Source organism: Eucyclogobius newberryi, unplaced genomic scaffold (genome assembly GCF_026437365.1).
Source record: "Eucyclogobius newberryi isolate DKJ021-1_F unplaced genomic scaffold, fEucNew1.0.hap1 SCAF_15, whole genome shotgun sequence".
In the NCBI taxonomy this organism is placed as follows: Eukaryota; Metazoa; Chordata; class Actinopteri; order Gobiiformes; family Gobiidae; genus Eucyclogobius; species Eucyclogobius newberryi.
The window spans coordinates 5,021,771-5,041,410 of record NW_027315779.1 but is presented as its reverse complement, the minus strand read 5'-3'; the positions used below and the strand labels follow the sequence as shown (position 1 = coordinate 5,041,410).

At 38.6% G+C, this 19,640-nt stretch overlaps 2 protein-coding genes across 2 annotated transcripts in view; both read right to left on the bottom strand.

Moving 5' to 3' along the window:
• Positions 1 to 7,497: 7,497 nt before the first annotated feature.
• LOC140360280 (vesicle transport protein SEC20-like) lies at positions 7,498 to 10,475 on the bottom strand. The gene is made up of 6 exons (XM_072445491.1): positions 10,326 to 10,475; positions 9,458 to 9,550; positions 9,289 to 9,380; positions 8,948 to 9,055; positions 8,334 to 8,452; positions 7,498 to 7,919 (listed from the first exon to the last, which is right to left on the bottom strand). Exons 1-6 carry the CDS (start codon positions 10,407 to 10,409, stop codon positions 7,723 to 7,725), a joined length of 693 nt encoding a protein of 230 aa, XP_072301592.1. The 5' UTR covers positions 10,410 to 10,475; the 3' UTR covers positions 7,498 to 7,722.
• A 618-nt stretch (positions 10,476 to 11,093) lies between these two features.
• crebrf (creb3 regulatory factor) overlaps positions 11,094 to 19,640 on the bottom strand; it is a 29,924-nt gene continuing 21,377 nt past the window's right edge. Inside the window, exon 10 of the mRNA XM_072445787.1 lies at positions 11,094 to 19,306. Coding sequence (XP_072301888.1) covers positions 19,188 to 19,306 — 119 coding nt within the window. The 3' untranslated portion in view covers positions 11,094 to 19,187. The remainder of the gene's footprint in view (positions 19,307 to 19,640) is intronic.

Genomic DNA, 19,640 nt, shown 5'->3' with positions numbered 1-19,640 from the left:
ATGGGTTGAAGCTGAAAAGACGGGATTTTTTTCCGTCTCTCTCTGTACCCCCCCAAAAGACGAAAGACTGGCTTCACATAAAATGTTAATGCGTTGATAAAACGATAGTAACTTGACCCTGATCACTTCTAGTGAACATCCTTTGGTATGTTTATCAGTAGAAGTTATGAATTCTCCAAATAATGTCACCTGTCGCACATGTTTGTTTACTCAATCCACATGGTCCACGGCGCGCCGTGGCCAGCGCAGGGAGCGGGGCGGGTGCTCTCTCGCACAGGCCACCACGCGCCGTGATCACAACGCACCGTGCGCACAGGCCGCGCACGAGCTGCGGTGGGCCGCGGTGCGCGCACGGGCCGCGGTGGGCCGTGCTCCCCCGTACGCACTCCCCGTGCTCCGCGCCTCACCCGCCGCCTAATGTTGGCCTAATGCTCGTTGCTGAGAGAGTTTTTTAGCATTTCTAAACAATTACTGCCACAACGATATATTGAAGCTTCAAAGCAACAAAACGAAAAATATTAAGTATTTTCAGCTTCAACCCATTTTGAGATGATCCCTAACTAACTATGGTATTATTGTTACAAAGCAGAAGAACCATACTAATATTTACAAGCGGCTTATCATTTTCAAAGCGGGTTATAATTTTCAAAGGTACAGAAAAGAAGCACTGGAGCGTGTCTGGAGGGCCCCTGGTGATGTTTTGCTTGGGGTCCTAAGACATTCTTGCAACGTCGCTGGTCATTAGTGCAAACTGTGGGACCTATGACCAGTTACTTACACGTGGAGTGCTTTGGATTCATGAATTTGTGTCTGATATTACACATGATACAGTATCAGTGTCATTTTTATCATTTCCATCCCGCAGATGTAAATAGTGTATGTTATTTTGATCATTTATATTTTTGTTGAAATATTATAAACATCTGTATCTTTTTTATCTTTTCAATAATTTTCTTTTCTTATACTTGATTGTGGATTAAGCTGCATTGATACGGGTTTCCTCTGTGAGATCGTATTGATGAATAGTGATCACGTCTATCTGTTGTGCTTCTATAATTTTCATGTTTTTTTAATTATATTTTACAAAATAAAGATTCTTCAGTTTTGACGAGGTTCTGGTAAAGGACTGGCTTAATAATCTCCTCTAGTAAGGAGCTAAATACACTCTATTATTTTAAGTACATTGTCACCCGAGTCATATTTCACATAGTCGATCATGTCCGGGCCATACTAATACAACAAGCTTTCTGTTTAGAAAAGGACTGTCTTTCCTGACACTTTGACTCCTCTTTTGAACCGCCTCTTCCCTTTTGCCAGGATCTGAACTTCATTGTCCTCAAAGGTGTGGTCAGTGGTCAGTGGCTTTGAGCTGGACATGCTCGACAGACTGGGCTCCTGAGCTGCTCTCATGACAATGTCGGGACGCTCTCTTGTAGAGTGGCTGTTGTATCACTCCAATGACACTCGGTTTGTTTCTGTCATTCGGATGCACCAGTTTTTAAGTGAATTGTTGGTGGGTTTGAAATAGATCGGATGTCATGTTATCTAAAAATCCATATTGAAGCCATGAAAGGAGTTGGCTCTGATTCTCTATTGTCCTGCTTTTTATTTATTCAAAGCCCATATTTGATGGCCGTAGGCAGAGAAGGTTCTCTGGATGCGAGTTCCTCTTATTTATTTATATATATATATATATATATATATATATATATATATATATATATATATATATATATATATATATATATATATATATATATATATATATATATATATATATCCCTCTGTGTTTGTGGGAACCTCTTGGGTTCTGTGTTCTGCTGTGCTAATCGCTCACGTTTGTGTTATCATTTGATGGTAGTACAAGTAAACTTTACGTTAACCAAACATTTTAGTTTCTTCCTTGTTTTTGTGTCTTATAGCAGAGATCCAGACGTGTCTGGTGAGTTCAGGGGACGTCGGCTGTGGGACATTTCAGTGTTTCAACAATAACTCGTGTGAGATTCAGGGACTGCACCACATTTGTCTGACACTGCTGCACAACGCGGGACGCTACGATTCTCAGGTCAGTCCTGTGCTCTAAGCCTCTATTGAATCTTCCTTCAGAAGGAACGTTAGTTCATTGTTGGCAAGAAATTAATTTCATAACTAATCCTGTTAATATATGATCGTGACACGACATATTTACAATTATATTGTCATCACGTGTCAAGACTAAATGTTCAACAGGAAATATAAATTCAGTAATACAGCAAAATTATACATTTATCAAACTCAGGTTTGCATTTAAAAAAAACTTTACTTTATACTATTGCTATGTGGTAATGTTATGGTGTAACCATGATAACAAAAAATCCCAATCTTGATCTGATGACATTTGTCATGGTAACATCTGTAGCTCATTGTGACAAACACACATTGTTTGGCCTGTCCCAGGACCTCCACTGCCCACCATCTCCTTCTCTCTTTCTCTCTTTCCTTTAAAAATAAAAAAGGTATAGCGTAAAACACTTTGAAGACATGCAACAACAGTAGGTGGCGATATATGCACATTTGTCAACCACCATTAAAAGTAACACAACAACAACAACAACAACAACATTGTGTCATTAAGGTCGTTAGTGGAGAATGTTGTATGGAGCTGGCGTTGGGTTGTGCCCGTTCAGAGGCTGTAATCAGATCGGAGCGCCCGTCTCCTTTACCAGAATAGACCTGGAAATGGCACAGGTCTGACACGGCAAACAAAGTGCTAATTTGATTTATGGCGGACTGACAGTTATATTTATGTTTTTAATAGCATAGACTGTGCCTAAAATGTGTCGTAAAATATAATTAAAACAAACGAGACACTGAAAATAACCTGGCAACGACTGAATCAACTGTTGCTTTTTAAAGATCTCACACGTGCAAACATCCACAGAAAAGGTTCTGACAGCTCTGTGTGTTGTAGAAGTTTATACAAACACTTACAGTTTGTAACCATGATCTATAAAAGTATAGGCAATTCACTTTTACAGCAACAGAGTACAATCTAGTTATATTAATACTGTATTGAGGACAACATTTAACCTGGAAAACACCAAATTGATATATAGCGCCAGACTGAATTGTCCTTTCAAACATCAGGTTGCTGGTCAGGTTGTAAACATTGCATTACCTTTATGGGTGAAGCCATTTATTTGCGTTATCCTGCAGGGTAAATCGTACGTGAAGGACGCCCTCCGGTGCATGGCGTTGGGACTGCGGCAGCGCTTCAGTTGCGTGAGTCGGCGCTGCTCTGCTGTTAAAGACATGATCTACTCCCTTCAGCGCGAGTGCTACTCCAAACACCAGCTCTGCCTCGCGCTCCAGCAGCACCCGAACACCACGGGAAGTCTGGTCCAGTTCCACCTGCTCTTCCCTCCAGGGTTGGTAACACACTCATCACTGACACAAGGGTTTGAACAATGGAAACCCAAATAATGAATGAAATAGACTGTAAGACTGATAATGATGAACACTGTAAGATTCAGATGGTTGTATTATATAATTGGTGGTGGGTGACTGTAACACTCATTTACCGCGTTCACAGACCTTATGTGGAGCTGATGAACTTCCTGTTGTCCTGTGGAGATGAGCCTCGCTCCTGGGTCGGGCGGAGGCTGCGGGCGCAGTGCTCTCAACACTGGGGGACGCTGTGCGACAGTTTCAGCAGCACCTGTTCTCTTGTCCAAACAGTCACATCTCTGAACACCTCCACACCTGCTCCCACTGTCCCGGGACGTCCACTGCCCACCACCAGGGAACCTGAGCTGGACAACCGAAGCGTTCCCAGTCTGATGGACAACGAAACAGAGTCTACATTTATGAAACCTAATGTCACGTTCTCATAGACCCACAGGTCAGGCAGGACCCACACATGCACTTATGACTAGAGTAGAAAAGATTTAATAGCACGACTATGACATAACATATTTAATCTTTGCATTTGTACAAGGTTAAAACATGTATCTACCTCATCATTGCAGAAGCCTCTTTGACAGAATCTTCCAGTTGAAGAAGCGCATGGACTCAGACTCAAAAACAGGGATTTAGTGTCCAGCGAAAGACGCAGCTGGCAGCTCAACAATAGTCTCTTACCTATTTAAATACTTTTATTTATTCACATGTGCTTTTTTGTTTTGCTTTGTTTTCTTGTGCATTGTTCAGTCTCACTTGGAACTGCTGCTTCATCCCGTTCAGGCGTAACAACGTGATCTCGTCCTCGGATTTGCAGCAGCTCCATTAAACATTGATGGATTCAGACACTTGACTATGAGCATTAACAGCTCTTTTGCTCGTTGGATGAGATCTTCACTCCCAGCATGTGTTTCCTTGGCCCATATTTGATAGATACAAGCCACTGCAGAATAGGAACAATCAAACCAGTGTTAAAGATGCTTTGACGCCTCGATTTGGCCCTTTAGGTGAAGGGAATGTCTCCACTTTCTCATCATCATAATACTAATAATACTAAAAGGAGCACTACAACACTTTACTGGTGGTTTGTCCCCGTTTGTATCCATGGCTCCTTTTATCACAGAATTACTTTATAATATTGAATAATATTACATTACAATATTATATTATAATATTATTCAACACAAAGTAATAGTAGTTTCTTTAAAATTACTGACTATGTAAATGAGGCGTTGGTAAGGAGACCCAATCTTGCGAACTCTGAAGGACTGTATAATTTCTGGATATATATTTCCCCAATCTTCCCAGGTTGTCCGGCCAGAACAAAGGAGGACGTCAGCTTTGCTTATCACTCTTTATTTTGCTTGATGTTTCAGGTTTTATGTGTGGTTCGATGTTTGGGGTTAGATTTCTACAATACAGAAGTACAGTGAATAATGGATATTAAAACACAATAATTCAATGAATATGGGCAGATAAACATAGTATATAGACAGTAAAGGTGTGACTAGTTTGCTACGTTAAAACAAGTTCAAATGGGAAATATACAGTATACAAGCAGCAACATTCACAACAACACAACAGAGCAATGATCTCCAGCCATTTTCTCGCCAAAAACTATAAATTCCGATCGTCCTTGAACGCATCACTACTAGCGCCAGCGTGCTGCGGAAAGACATATCATGACCTCATGGGCTTTGTAACACCAAAGCAATGGAAGGAGTACTTTTACGGACTACGACAGAGTCTGAGGACTACGACAAAGTCTGAGGAATAAAGTCTGGCGGTAATGCAACACTTGGATGCCAACCGCCATAAAACAACAACAACAACAACAACAAGTGATGCTGGCCTATGGGCCGTGAACGCATCGTCGGCGCAGATTACACTGCCGAGATGGAGCCGGATTAATAAAACAAACTAACTACAGGTAATGACTAATAATAGCACAGTTAAAACAGACAAAGACGAAGCATTAAGAGGAATAACTCACATTCTCAAGGACCAAACACACAGGAAAAGCACACGAGGAACGGGAAGCAGACGGAGGCACCTTGGGCCGTACATACGAAGGGGGAAAAACAACACAACAACTTTGCTAAACGCACAAGTCCCGCACACGTGATTGGCTGGACTATAGTTGGAGATCAGGTTACAAATAGTAAATAGAAACGTAAAAGAATAGCACTAATAACTAAACCGGAGTGACTAACTAAATGATGAACAAATCAAACATTATATTAACATACAACCCTTGTTAACAGACTAGTTCTAAAATGATTCAGGAAAGGTTCGATTTGATCCAGTTTATGTCATTTCTTTCAGTATACCTGTTGAAATGTGTATTTAATTGATTTGTGACAAGTGACACTACCAAGCCAGGTCACATCTGTGGAGAGGCGATCCCGCTCTCAGTACAAATGCATTTCTAATATACGTTTAATGCCACACTGTGTAACATTCCAGGCAAAGCAATAACATCTTCACCAGAAAAGTTACATAACACAGACAACAGGTCATCACGTTATTACGCCTGAATGTTGTTTTGAGAGCAGAGCGAGAGTAGTTTTGACTGATTTAATAAACGTTATTAATGCCACAGTAGGTTTGGTGTCACTTCCATGTGCGTTGAACACAATGACGTGCCCCCTACTGGCCAATTAAAGCAGTTCTAAACCTGGTGGAAGTACTCAATTTTGTTACTGAAGTGCAGATACGTTTGCAGAAAATTAAAGTAAGTACAGTCTTTCAAACAGATTTTGAGAGCTTTTCAATTACATTTTGTTAAAAATATACACATAAAATTCACTACAAAAATGTATAAATTGATTCGACCAACGATTTGCACAATTCTTGTTTGCTCAAAGCTCGGGCTTGAACTCCAAACCTCTAGGCAGAATTTTCACCAACAGGCTTAAAATAGCCCCCCACACCAAATATAAAGTATTTTACTTTCAAAATCTAGTGGACTAGAAAGTACAGATACTAGAGTTAAAGTATCTACAGTAATAACTACTGAAGTTTAAAGTACAGCAACCTAAACATTATAGACACTGCAGGCAACACTCATTTTTTACATATGTATTTTTTGTCAGTTTGCTCTCCTAATACACAGGATTTCATGTGGAAACAAAAAAACTGTCAAATCTGCTCATAAAGATGGTTTATTATTTAATTGACTCCAATCAATCTTACTTCACTCATTTACATGGGACAATATAAATTCAAAGGCCCTTCTCTTAAAAAGCATTTTTATTCCATAAAGATCAGCCCTTAAAGTAGCACCTACACACCGAACTTGACAAATTTGAACAAAAAAAAAAGGTCTAAAAGTAAAAATCTTGTTAGCTCAACAAAAATATAGATATTTTTATATATCCCATTTTACACATAAAATGCCTTATTTCTATACAAAAAAGCACATGATTAAAAACGTATGCAAGTAACTATAGGAGACGTTTCAAATTGATATCTTTAAATTCAAGGCGTTTTCCTTTTCACCTGCAGTGTCTCGCTGTGCAGTATTTTTATTTTGTACTTTCCCCAAGTGCTTTAAACAAATAACAAGCATCGAGAAGCCTAACATACATAACCACTAATACACAATCTAAACTGAGGATGTTTATATTACTTCTAAAATATTTAAGGCAGTGGTTGAGGCATCGCTCTACTTTAAACAAATGTAAAAGAACGGTGACTTGACTTATTCTTCCCTGATAGATTTATGAAAAAGTATACTAAAAGTCTCTATGTAAAGCCTGGATACATAGACGGTTGCTTCTAAAAAACAAATGTAAATACAGTTCCTTGGTAGTTTAGTGACAATTGCTGTTATAATGCATCCGAGACTGGCAGTTTTATCAGTAACAAAACCACATACAAAACACAGACAAACAGATCGTTACATACGCTTATTATGGATATAATTAAATAATAAAAGTATAGTCTTGCCCTGAATGTGTCTAAAAAAAAAAAAAAAAAATGTAATTAAGTCAACGCGAGTCATCCGGAGACAGGATTTGACTTGTAAACAACAACAACATGTCTTTGGACGTGGAAACTGGAGAGAACGTACAGTAACACAGGAAGACATCGTAACTTCAATCGCAGCAATACAACAATCCTCTAAGACATTTTGCTCACAGTTTGTTTGTACTTTTGTATTTGTTAACATATATTTTAGTTTATGCTGGCTCTCCCGTTTTCATAAATCAGAACGAGTGTAAACCTTCGGGCTGGTTATGCGTCTTCCGCTTTTAAGTAGCTTTATTGCGAGTCTATTTGCTAAATAAAGGGGAAGATCCGTTTCTTAAGGATATAAAGGACGGTGGCAAAAAACAGGGCCAGCGCCAGAAAGATGAGCAGTTTGTCTGTGAGCTCTCGGCGGTTGTATTTGAGGATGAGCTTCCTCCCGAAATGGATGGTTCCCGTCATGCTTTTGAATTCCTCGTTCGTCTCCAGCACCGTCCGAGACGAGGTGGCTGCCGGGAACGAGGAAAGGAAAGAAGATTCAGTGACTCAAGCGACCCTCATTCAAGTAAGACGCAATGAAGTGATGCTAGGCCAAACAAAACAATGAAATGATGAAATATTGACTGTTGTGATTTGATCATTTAGTTCATTCAGTGGATTAACTTCATTGTTGATTTCTATATATATTATTGTGAGAAGAAACATCACAATTGAACCATTATCATATTCCGGTTTACCATTTTGGAGTATAGATTTAACTTAATTTTGCTCCTAAAATAGTCACAACATAATTTTTTAGTCGTTACATTTATATTGGGTCCTGAACAATCACAATTATCGATTAACTGAATGATCTGGACATTCCTACTTATAAGTGGCAGCACACACACAAAATGTACACATGAATGTCAGTGTTTATGTACCCAGAGTGCTGATGGTGTCCTTGCTCTGGTTCACCTGCTCGGCCATCATTCTGCTGATGGACATCAGGCTCTCTGTGATGTGACTGCTGCTATCCACCAAACTCTCTTTTGTCACTTTCCTAAATAATTACAGGTTAAATTACAACAGCATAAACTATTTCATACAAGCTATAAACACATAATAATGTAATAAGTAAATTAAATGGCGTGTCTATTGATACTTTGCATTATATAAGCTATAGAAGTAACAGGCTGATACGTATTAGATGGTCTGAAAAAACATAACATTAATTAAAACAACATATTTTCAGGAGCTTGTGATCAATGCTAATGTTAATAGTCCTGTTCAGCCGTTTAATTTTTAACAAAAAGGGTGTGTGACTTACTAGCCTGAAATTGCAGTCAAAAGCTAGCAGGCTAGCTTTTGACTGCAATTTCATTTGAAACAGACCTGTTTAACTGTACAAATCAGCTTTCCTGTTGTAGTTTCAAACATCAGCTCTTTATGGTCAGATTGTGTAAAATTAAAACTCAAATTAAAGTCTAACTTGAGTCAAAAGGCTTCAGACAGAGCAGAACCTCCTTTCAGCTGCACCATCGCGTGAAGGTCTCACCTCTGTCTGGTGCCGTATGCTTCTCCTCTCTGCAGCAGCTCGTCCTTCTCTGTGTTGTCGATGGTCAGTTTACAAGCCAGATTCGCCTTCCTCCAGGCCGTCTGGTTACTGCAAACGTCAGAAGAAAACTAATATAATTTGTTCCCTGCTAAGACTACTACAACGGTGTACTTTCTTGTCAAAACATCTTGCAAAAACTACAATACCTATGAGTCTATGATGTGATTATAAAAGTATAACAGGCATGAAATAGCATAAGTATAGGTTTAAGAAGTCCTTAGGACTCTGCTTCGATAGCTTAATATTCTCCTGAGGTCTTTGCACAGTTGCAGTATTCAAACCTGAGCAGTTGTCTCCTTTGACTCTCCGTCTCTGCCTGGATGTCCATTCGGTCTGACTCTCGGTCCTGCTCCTTTGCCATTTGCTCCAGATCCTGTATAAATAAAAAACGGTTCCTCACATTTACACATTTGACTGATTGTAAGATTATGTGAGATAACAAAGTCTGACCTGTATTCTGAGCCGGAGTTTGATGAACTTCTCTTTGACCTGCGAGTTGAGGTTAAAGAGGGCCGACTGTGGCCCAGGACAGTCTCTGATGTCCTACAACACACAACGAGAATAACAACAACATCCTCATCCTCCTTCACTAATACCATCATTGCTGAGACCTTTTATTGAATTTAGAATTATCATTTATAATATCATTATTCATATATTTTTTTAATTCAAATACATGAATAATACATTACAAAATGCAAAACGAATGTGCAAATGAGTAAGGAAAAGCCCGCGTTGAAAGGAAAACTACATATTACAGTGCATGTACACACATACATAATTAATAGTATTAATCCATTTAAAATTTTGACAGAATAAACAGCTATATAAAATTGACGAATAAGAAATAACAAAGAAAAACAAAAACCTTTAAGCTACAGGATATATTGTGAGGTAGTTAAAAACCCAAATTCTATATTCACCCCAAAAGTCTTATTTTTGGTAATCCGGTTGTGCAGCTATAATTGAGCGGATCAACTAACTTGAACCCTTTATTTGTGTCTTGTTAGAGGATGTGAGAAAACAACATTATAACACTTTTTTATGAAGAACAAGGAGTTCCTGGTTCATAGTTTTAATGGCAACCACCCATCCAGAGTTCAACTTAGAATTACGTAGTTTTATTATTTAATAAGCATGAAAGGGGTTGAATAGATTAGTCAGCGAGGAGAATCAAAACTACAGACGTCAGCTCACAGCGTTGTCACTGTTAGCAGCTAAAGCTAACTGTGCAGCTTTGCAGCGTTTTACACTTGTATCACAACAACATTATTACTAAGAATAGTACATGATCTAATGGCACAATTACAGCTCTTACCTGAATAAGTGCTTTGATTTCCAAGTCATATTTTATGATTTCTTGACTACAAATTCGAACATGAACGTCATACGAAGACGCCATGTTTGTTTTTGTACGGAACGCCCAAGGACCAAAATAGAAAGCGACAAGAAAAGGCAAAGCTGTATCAGGGCGGCCGCATTACCACGTTAATATTTAAGTATGGACCTCTGATCTATATTCGGCAATGTGCAAAATCTTATATACACAACTGTAAGCCTCAAATAAAAAAAAATAACGATATCATCATCATAGTAACAGCATATATAAAATCAAAATTATCAACACTTTACAACTACACACTTAAATTAGGCTTAGTAAAGCAAACACATAATTAATTCATAATAAGCAAACAGTTCATCAAGATCTCATCATAAAGTCTTCAATGAGAATTCAAGTCTTTGTTCATACTTTTGGCTAATTGAGGTGTAGTTATTATAAAAGCTCTGGAGGAACTGCTTAGATTTACTTGTACAATTTTATATTAATATTGTGTTTATCTTTTGCATTTCTTTAATTTGTTAAAATAATGGACCTGGAGTCTGAAATGAAGGAAAAAAAAGTGGTCAAACGTCTCATATTTTCTGTTTCTCACTTTAAATCTTTATACACAAATAGGTAAATCAGTAATAGTCTGTATTATGCTATATGAATAACACGAACACTAATCTTATTGTATAACAGACAAACATTGTCTAACAAATATATAATGAAGTCGTTTCATAAATAAACACTGAAGACAGAACATGGGGTGCTAATGTTTTTATTATTATTTGATATTAAATCAATAAACAGAATCAGACTATTGTGGTTACAAGCAGAGCTGTGGTACCAACTCCTGGCTGATACAACAGAGAAAAAAAGGTTTTAAAAATAGAAAAGAAATAAAATAAGAGGCACAGTAACACAACACAGATTCAGGACAAGTGTCTGCAGGAAGTCGAGCGACCGTTGACAGAACCAGCCTTACAGTACGAACCAAAACAACAGTTTATATTTGTGCATAAAGCCACCCACAGTGCCTCTGAGAAAAAAAAAGAAAGAAAACATTTCGAATCATTTTGAAATGAAAACAAAAAGTTTCGACAAAAAGTAAAAACCAGCACAACATTTAATACACAACATAAATTTAACAGCCGTCAAGATATTGTATTTGAACAGGCATATATGTGAACTACAAATATAGACGTTGTTGCTAAAGAGAGGATCAAGTTAGTTTCAGCAGGATACACTTTATTCTTCAGGTTTTGTCGCGACAGGTTTCAAATACAGACATTTTCTTAAAAACCGAGAGCTCTATTGGAGAGCACTGAGCAATGAAATACAGGCTTCCTACAAAGATCAGGGAGAGGGAATAACACAGTGGACTATAACTCACTACGAATAAATCCCATGCCGTTGATCTAAAGTTGTATAATAAGTAGTTTTCACCATACAAGACCAAGAGCATCTTTACAACGGTGCATGTGGAGCTCAGGATCACAGATGCTTGCCACAGGATTTGTATGGAACTCATTGCCGGTCGTTCGTATTCAAAACTAAATAAGATGACGTATAGGATTTCCTTCCTCGTTCTCTCTTTTGCGTCATGCATTTTGGCAAATCTGGTAGGAGATGTAAATCATTGCAGTGTTGTAGTACGGCGAGCGCGTGGGTATAGATATAGAAAACGGGTTATTGTCGACGGGTGGATTGTTGTGTTGTGTTCAGTAATTGTAAAAATGGTTTCAGTCGGCCGATTAGGAGATGTTTTGCCTCTCTCTGCGTCACCGAGCGGAGCAGGAGGAGCGGTCTCTGCCCACCAGCCTTATCGAGACCACCACGGACCAAAGCCCTTCTGAAAAAATTCAAAAAACAAAACAAAAAGGTATGACGCGTCTCCAGCGCAGTGGAAAACTACCAATAAAAGGAGCTGTTTTTTGTAAGATTTTTGGAGTTTTTGATAAAGTAACGAGCGGACCAGAGCTTCCAAACTTCAGATCAGACTTCTAAATCAAAGCTGTTAGAAAATCTTGAACAGGGAAAGATTTCAAACTTAAAAAAAAAAAGAAAAAATACTTTACAGATTTAATTACCAGAATGAAGCTGGTCTCCTTCCGTGGCTGGCAGACCATGGAAATGTCAAGCTCACAACGATTTCCCCCATCAACAGCCATAATTATGCGACTCAACAAATAATGAAAAATATTTAAGTGACTATCTTCTTTTTTTATATCAAGTTTTAAAAATCTCCCCTTGTAAAATCATCTCTGATCTTGTGTCAAGGCCAGGTGCAGTTTTACGACCACTGCATCTTAGAGTAATGACAATTATTAAAAATTAACTATAGTCACAATGAAACTGTGGACCTCAAATTGCAAGATAAAACGTCTGTTCTTTTATAATTGCAATTTGGGTTTGATAAAATGTTATAACTGTAAATATGTTGTTTATCGTCATGAAAAATCCGTTTGTATTTAGAGATTTCTACGATGAACTATGGGCGTAAACATTTTCGGGTGAAGTTTTTTTTTGTGTTTGATACAGGATTCCTTTGTGACTTTAATTAATCTTACAGTAAAGTTAATTAGTCTGACTTCTGGTTAAACGCTATATATATTTGCTTAAATAATGCAATGCAAAATTTACAATTAGAAGGAAAAAAAAACACAAAAGTAAATTGAGCAATATTTGTCAGAGCATAAATATTTAAATGATAATTTTGAAACGGTTTAGACACAAAAGCGTCTTTCATTTGTCTGTACTCGAGTTGTCGAGGGAAACGAGTAGACTTACATTCAACAAACCGCAAAGCAGCAAAGATTCACCTCAAACTACAAAAAAACACAAAGAAGAAAAAAAAAAAAGTCTGACTTGTGGACAGGAGCAATAAAAAATGGCTAATAATACAGCTTTTTAAACATGGCCATAATAGCACCCAGCCACTGACAGGTTAGCACCACGGTTTTCCTCCTCATTCGACTCTTGGAGGGTCTGGCACTTCAATAGAGCAAAAAAGTCTATTCTTAGTCATATTTTCTTTATGGAAACGTCTTTAAGAGGCAGCCCCACTGTTAAATCTCATCCAAGGAGGAGATTGAGCTGTTTTTTGTTTTTTGTTTCACCAGAAGTGTCGGCCTCTGTACACAGTGGAAGTTCACTTCGCTCCTCTCTACACCAGTGAAAGTAGCAGCAGCAGCCAATACAAAATTTACAACAATGTCGTGGCATAGTGGGCAGAGAGAAAACTTTGAAATAGGACCAGGCCACCCGAAAACATAGTCTTCCTTAGCTTATTTTCGTACAAAATATATGGGGAGAAATGCATGATCTGCCCCAGCAACTCTTTTGGGGAAAACCCCATTTCAGACTGACTAAAGTGGCGATCGGTGTAATATATTTGAATAAGGCACCTGGATCGAGCAGGCATCGCATTTAAAATATTATCTTTACGTTAATGTAATGTTGGTCTTTTTCTTTTTTTTTTTTCTTTTCATTTTTTAAATAAAATAGGAATAAAACAAGTGGAAAAACAACAGGGATGTGTGGTAATTGTCACTTAAACAGACCTTTTTGTGCTCGTTCAATAGCAGCAAATACAGATTCATTGGGATAAAGTGAGCCCAAAAAGCCATGCAACGACTTTGTAACAAATGACAAACAAACCTCAACTAAACTAGCAATTTATTTTGGCCAATTATTATTATTTTTCCATAAACTTGATTCTCTCGTTTCGATGCGGTGCACAGCATGCAGAAACATTCCCGTGTTATCAGCGTATCGGAGCACGTCGTTCCTATGTGACTGTATCTTACACAGGGAGAGCGTGGAGCCAGTACGGACGCAAACACACGCTTTGAACTAAACATAAAATAAACACTCAAACCAGACTCACAGATCAGACTTGGCCAAACAGCTATTAGAACAAAAAGCGGATTATTATATCAAGTTATTTTGCGATTGGCAGTTCAGTGTGACATTATAGGTATCTGTGTTGTAAAGATTGTGTTGCAGTAAAATGCATAGATTTCGCATTCATTCTAAATCCAAGTGTTGCAGCCGGGACCACGTCGAGTAGGAACCAGACTCTCTTTGGGTTTTTATTAAAAAGATGCAATTCAGAGTGTTCGCCAATTTTTAACTACTATTTTGACTACTATTTGAGAAAAAAAATGTCCATTACAGACGTCCAACCCGGGATTTTAGTCGTTCTAAAATACTTAATAAAAGTCGTGGAATAAAGAAAAATAAAGGCGCACTATGTAACTTTTCTAATCTGCCACCTGTTTGTCTCCATGGAGATTTTATTGTATGCCAGTAAATTTCCACAGTATGACATAAAACTTGCAGGTGTTGCATGAAGACTTGAATAACATGGATTCTACTTGTCTTGCATGGATTTAAGTTAAGTTTAATGCCATTCTGCGGAACATTCTGTGCAATAACATCTCCGAAGAGACAAGCAGCTATGAAGATACATAGTGCTTCTTTAAACCCGCTGTTAATCACAAGGATGGTGATTAGCTTTGGCTCTTGGTGGAGATACTGCAACACTGAACGTTCTTTGGGATTGTGGTCATCAACGCTTCTAGTTTTGATTGTTTTATCGAAAAATATGTGTTTATCTTTGCGAGACGCCTGCGAAGTCAAATGTGTGAGTCCAGTTTTTACAAATAAAAGTTTACAAATTTACACTTCAGAAACACACGATCATTGGTCCACGTGCCGCCAATGCGCACACACATGAATGAAAACGTCAATGACAAAAGGGTCAATACAGAGGCCAATTCAGGGGATAGTTTCTGGGTTAATGCGCAGCACCATGTCAGCGGTTCTTGAATTTGTATTGAGCATTACACCATCTCGACAGACATTGATTCATAACATTGCACACACAATATCTAGTAAAGAAAGGTGAAAATACAGGAATACATAAATATTTGTTTTATATATTGAAGTTATGATACCCTGATTTTCTGTAGAAGAGCTGTTATTATTATCCACTTTCATCGGACGAGAGTAGCACAAAGTTACACACTCTATTAGCTTAATATTTTACTGTAATCAGAAATAATAAAGTAAAAGTAAGGAAAGGTTTTACTGGCGTGGATATATTCACTCATCTCCTACACTATTAAAAATGCCACAGAGTCCTCTGGTTTGAATGTAAAGTTGCACAGCTTGCGCCTTTTTAAAATCGACCAAAAACGCATTTTTATCTCGTCAGCGCTGCATTGGCAAGTCCAGGTCAAATTGGTAGTTTTATAAACTTTGACCATAGTTAACCGCTTTTGAAAGAGGGACAAATTAATAAAGCTGACACAAATATCAGAAGCAGTGTTTTCAGATACATTCCTCCTTTTCTTGCTACTTCAGTTGTTTTGAGCCAGGCAAAGTGGATTTGGATTTATGACCGTTTGTGGACAAAGACAATGCCCAAAACCACAGGTGCATCTCTTGGTTTTAGACGAATCCTGCCCTGATTTATTACTGTCATACTGAGTATGAGAAGGCAATAAGTGTCCGGATTGGGTCTCCATTTATAATTGGCTTGCCATACAGTACAGTGATATAGTAACTTACCCCACTGGCGGGTAACAACAGCTACTTCTCCGCTCTTCTTGGCCGCCAAAGGCTAAACCCCACCGCATTTTAAGTCACAAGTAGAAATCAGTTTTACAAATGATAACAATATAGCTCTGGAGAAATGTGGTCTACGCTGTACATCACCCTGAAGAGGAAGCCAAAGCAGAATCAGTTTTACCATAGGAAACCTCTACTGAAGGCAAATGAATCATGACGCCAAGGGGCAGCATCAGATCAAAGAAGGGACCTGGTTTAAAAAACCCTCCACTTTTTAAGACCACAAACGCACCACACGCACCTGAAAGCACCATACGTGATCTGGAGGTAGGCATGGGACAGTCAGCAGGGTTAAGATATGTGTCACAGTATCAAAACATGAGGAGAACCAGGGATGATATGAAGCATTTGTGATGAGGGACAATTCACTTTGGGCCAAAAATTGTGTAACAAGAGCGAGGTATTTGTCTTTTCTGTGTGAATACTTGACCGCTGTCAATGAGAATAGTCAAATGAACATCAGTGGTAAAAACTCTGGGGGGGTCAGAGCCACAAACACTAGATGTCAAATGGTGACAGAGGGGATGTTCTGACTGTTGTACCATCAAATCCTAAATGCAGTCCCATGCCTATCAGTAATTCGACCTATCTCACCTCTACAAATATGTCCCTCATTACGTCGTGGATCTAGCCCTCGCCAGGACACAAACTATTTCTTGGTCGTCTCTGGAGCGATCCAAGCGAGTAGTCAACAAGTGCACTTGCAGCATTCACACCAGGTCTTTAGCAGCAAATGGAAGAAAAAATGCTTTCTTTTTTTGACTTTTTTTTGGACAAAGTGCTTTTGTTTTCAAACATACAAGATATTTTGTATATATTGTTTACACATATCGGACATTTAGAAGGTACATGTTAACTTATACTTAACTATTTACAAAAACAAAATCACTACTAAGAAAATAGCTATGGACGGTTAGGGAGCGCAAGTCACTAGAGCTACACCTCATGATACTCATCATTCTAGTTTCAGAAAAAAGCACCAAATCTCCCTTTTAGACACTAGACACACTAGACATTGAAATATATTTATACACGCAATAGCGTTAGCAGTTATCAATGCAAACAGACCAAACCTTCAGCAGAGTTCGTTCAGTGAAGGAGGATATTTTTATATTCACGGCATTGTGAAGTTAAGCTCAATTTTAGTCATATTTAGCTTAGTCAAAACTGTATTTATAAAAGTTAGTCTCAGCCATGTCAATCAAAAATATATTAATTTTTGCATTTTACCTTTGATAGCAGCACAATACATCAAATGTCATTATTTAAATGGGGATCATTTTCCAAGATGGAATGATTGATTCATTGATTGATTTTTCCTTTTGAAATTGCTTAGTTTTCCCAAGGTTTACCAGCCTTAAAGGCATTCTGGGTAGCAGCATTTATTAAAATATGAATGCACAGAGACCAAAGGCTCTATGAGGAGTATTTAGAATGTATACCTGATTTTATTCATTTAAAGTGCACTGCACAGTTTGTAGAGTCTCATTTAGAGATTACTACTGGAATGAAATATGTTTCAATAGTTTTGATCAGCATCTTATTTCCTGGCCTTTTTCTGTGTTTATAATTAGAACACAAGCTTTTCTGACACAATAACATGGCTTCAATTTGCATCATTCATTTAAGTGTTTCCTGATTTTAAGTTTCCCCCAGCTTCAGCCCGCTGAAGATGAGTCAAGTGCTTTTTAATATATTTTTAAAATATAAAATCTCCTCTTTTTCCTCCTTCACTTCATTCAGAAACAATTAAACCCTAACAAATACTTTCAAACCTTCAAGAAGCAAACAGGCAGCTTAAATACAAAAATATAACAGTAATGTTTTTTTTTTTGGCTTTTGTGTTTTCATCTAAGTTTCTCAAATGTAAGGATAGGCTTTAGAAATGTGTCATGCTTCAATGAATCGGTTGTGTGAAAGTGGCTTTACCATTGATAAGATTAGCATTGTTTCTTTATATACAGTACTTAAAAACAATTGAGTTATTTTATGTGAATGAACTAAAACCTTGTCTATGTCGGAAAATCAAACGCAATGTTTTGGTTATTGTCATGACTTTTTAACAAACAGGCAAATGTAACATAGCTTATCTACTTTAGCGCTCTGGGTTTGGCGCCTTTAATACAATTAGCATGTGGTGGGAGGAATGAAGAACTCCAGGCAGAGCTCTGCTGCAGAGGCCCAAAGGTGGGATGATTAATTTATAATACGGTAAAAAGAATGAATGTTCCTTTTCTGTACAGAATTGGACCCAAGCTAATTTCACAGTTCTCTGAGGTTCCCTGACCCTCCCACATTCTTACATTCAATACGGCGTCATGTAAGCTGTGCAAAACCTTACTTTAACTGGCTGGTCGCCATTTCGTTGCATGTGTCTTTGGTACAAAAAACAATCAAAATATAGTGTGCAAATATTTTTTGTAACTCTAAACAAAAATATCTGTCAACCCACCCCCGATCCCCAAAGACAAGAGTACCAAAAACCAAAGAGTTAACTATTGCAGAGCCCTCCTATTTACACAGACTCTGTGGCATCACGCAACAAGAGCTTCCACTTATGTACATTCAGAAATATCTAAACGACAGAACACAACCCACAGGTGTCTCCTTCGCATTCACACTCACTGCAAAGTAGTCCTCTCATTGGCTGGAGCTCAGGGAGTTCTGGCCAATCACGTCGCTTGGTTCACTCGTACACAAACACACACACAAAGGCACAATGAGTAGCACTCTGATCAGACACTATGGACACACCCGGTTTGTTGTACAGAGGGGAGCGTGGGTATGTACACGTCCTAAAGGAGACGGAGCGATCGCACTTGAATGTCTCTATCACCAGCATCTTCTTCGGCCGGCTCCCAAAATGGCCATTGCTTTGAAAACTCTTTCTTTCTGTCATTTCATTGCATGAACATTTCCAGTGTAATGTGTTTATGAGCTCTCATATTATTATGTTAAACACCTAGAAGATTTTGGATGTCCTGCTTCTGTACACCTATGGGCCATTAGCTTTAGGGAAACTCCTCCCAGCATGCACAGAGGGCAGGGAGAGGTGAGCAATGAGACAGAAAGCTAAAGGGTCTACACCATAAGGGGCCTAAAGCACTGTCTGTGTGTGTCTGTGTGTGTCTGGACTATGGATGTGGATGTCTCCAGGCTGGAGGGGCATGCAGAGGAGCATAGTTACAACGGGACACTGCTCCAAGGACACCAGGGGCTCTACATTTTGGAGGTGGGGACTCGCAGGCCGACCAGTCCCCCGGTCGGGTCCCCGCGCCCGGTGTTCTCCAGGATCTTGTTCACGAAGTCCGAAGTCTGTCCGGCAACAGGCGGTGAGACTAAACACGGGAACAGGAATGTCAGCATTTTTACTTTGACTTGTAACTTCAGGCCGTGAAAATATTAGATTATTTTTGATACTGCTCGTCAAAGGCAGAGTCAGATTTCTGTTCACCTCCTTCCTTGATTCCTCCGTTTTAAAACCTACACAGAGGAATCAATACAATATTTATTGTGAGACCAATGATCTACATTTGGCAATTATTCACAATTATAACAGCTTGGCCAAACAACGCTGAAATCCTTACCGTACTTTTCGGACTTTAAGCCACTACTTTTGTCCCACGCTTTGAACCCTGCGGTCCATACAACAGTGCGGTTAGTTTAGATTTT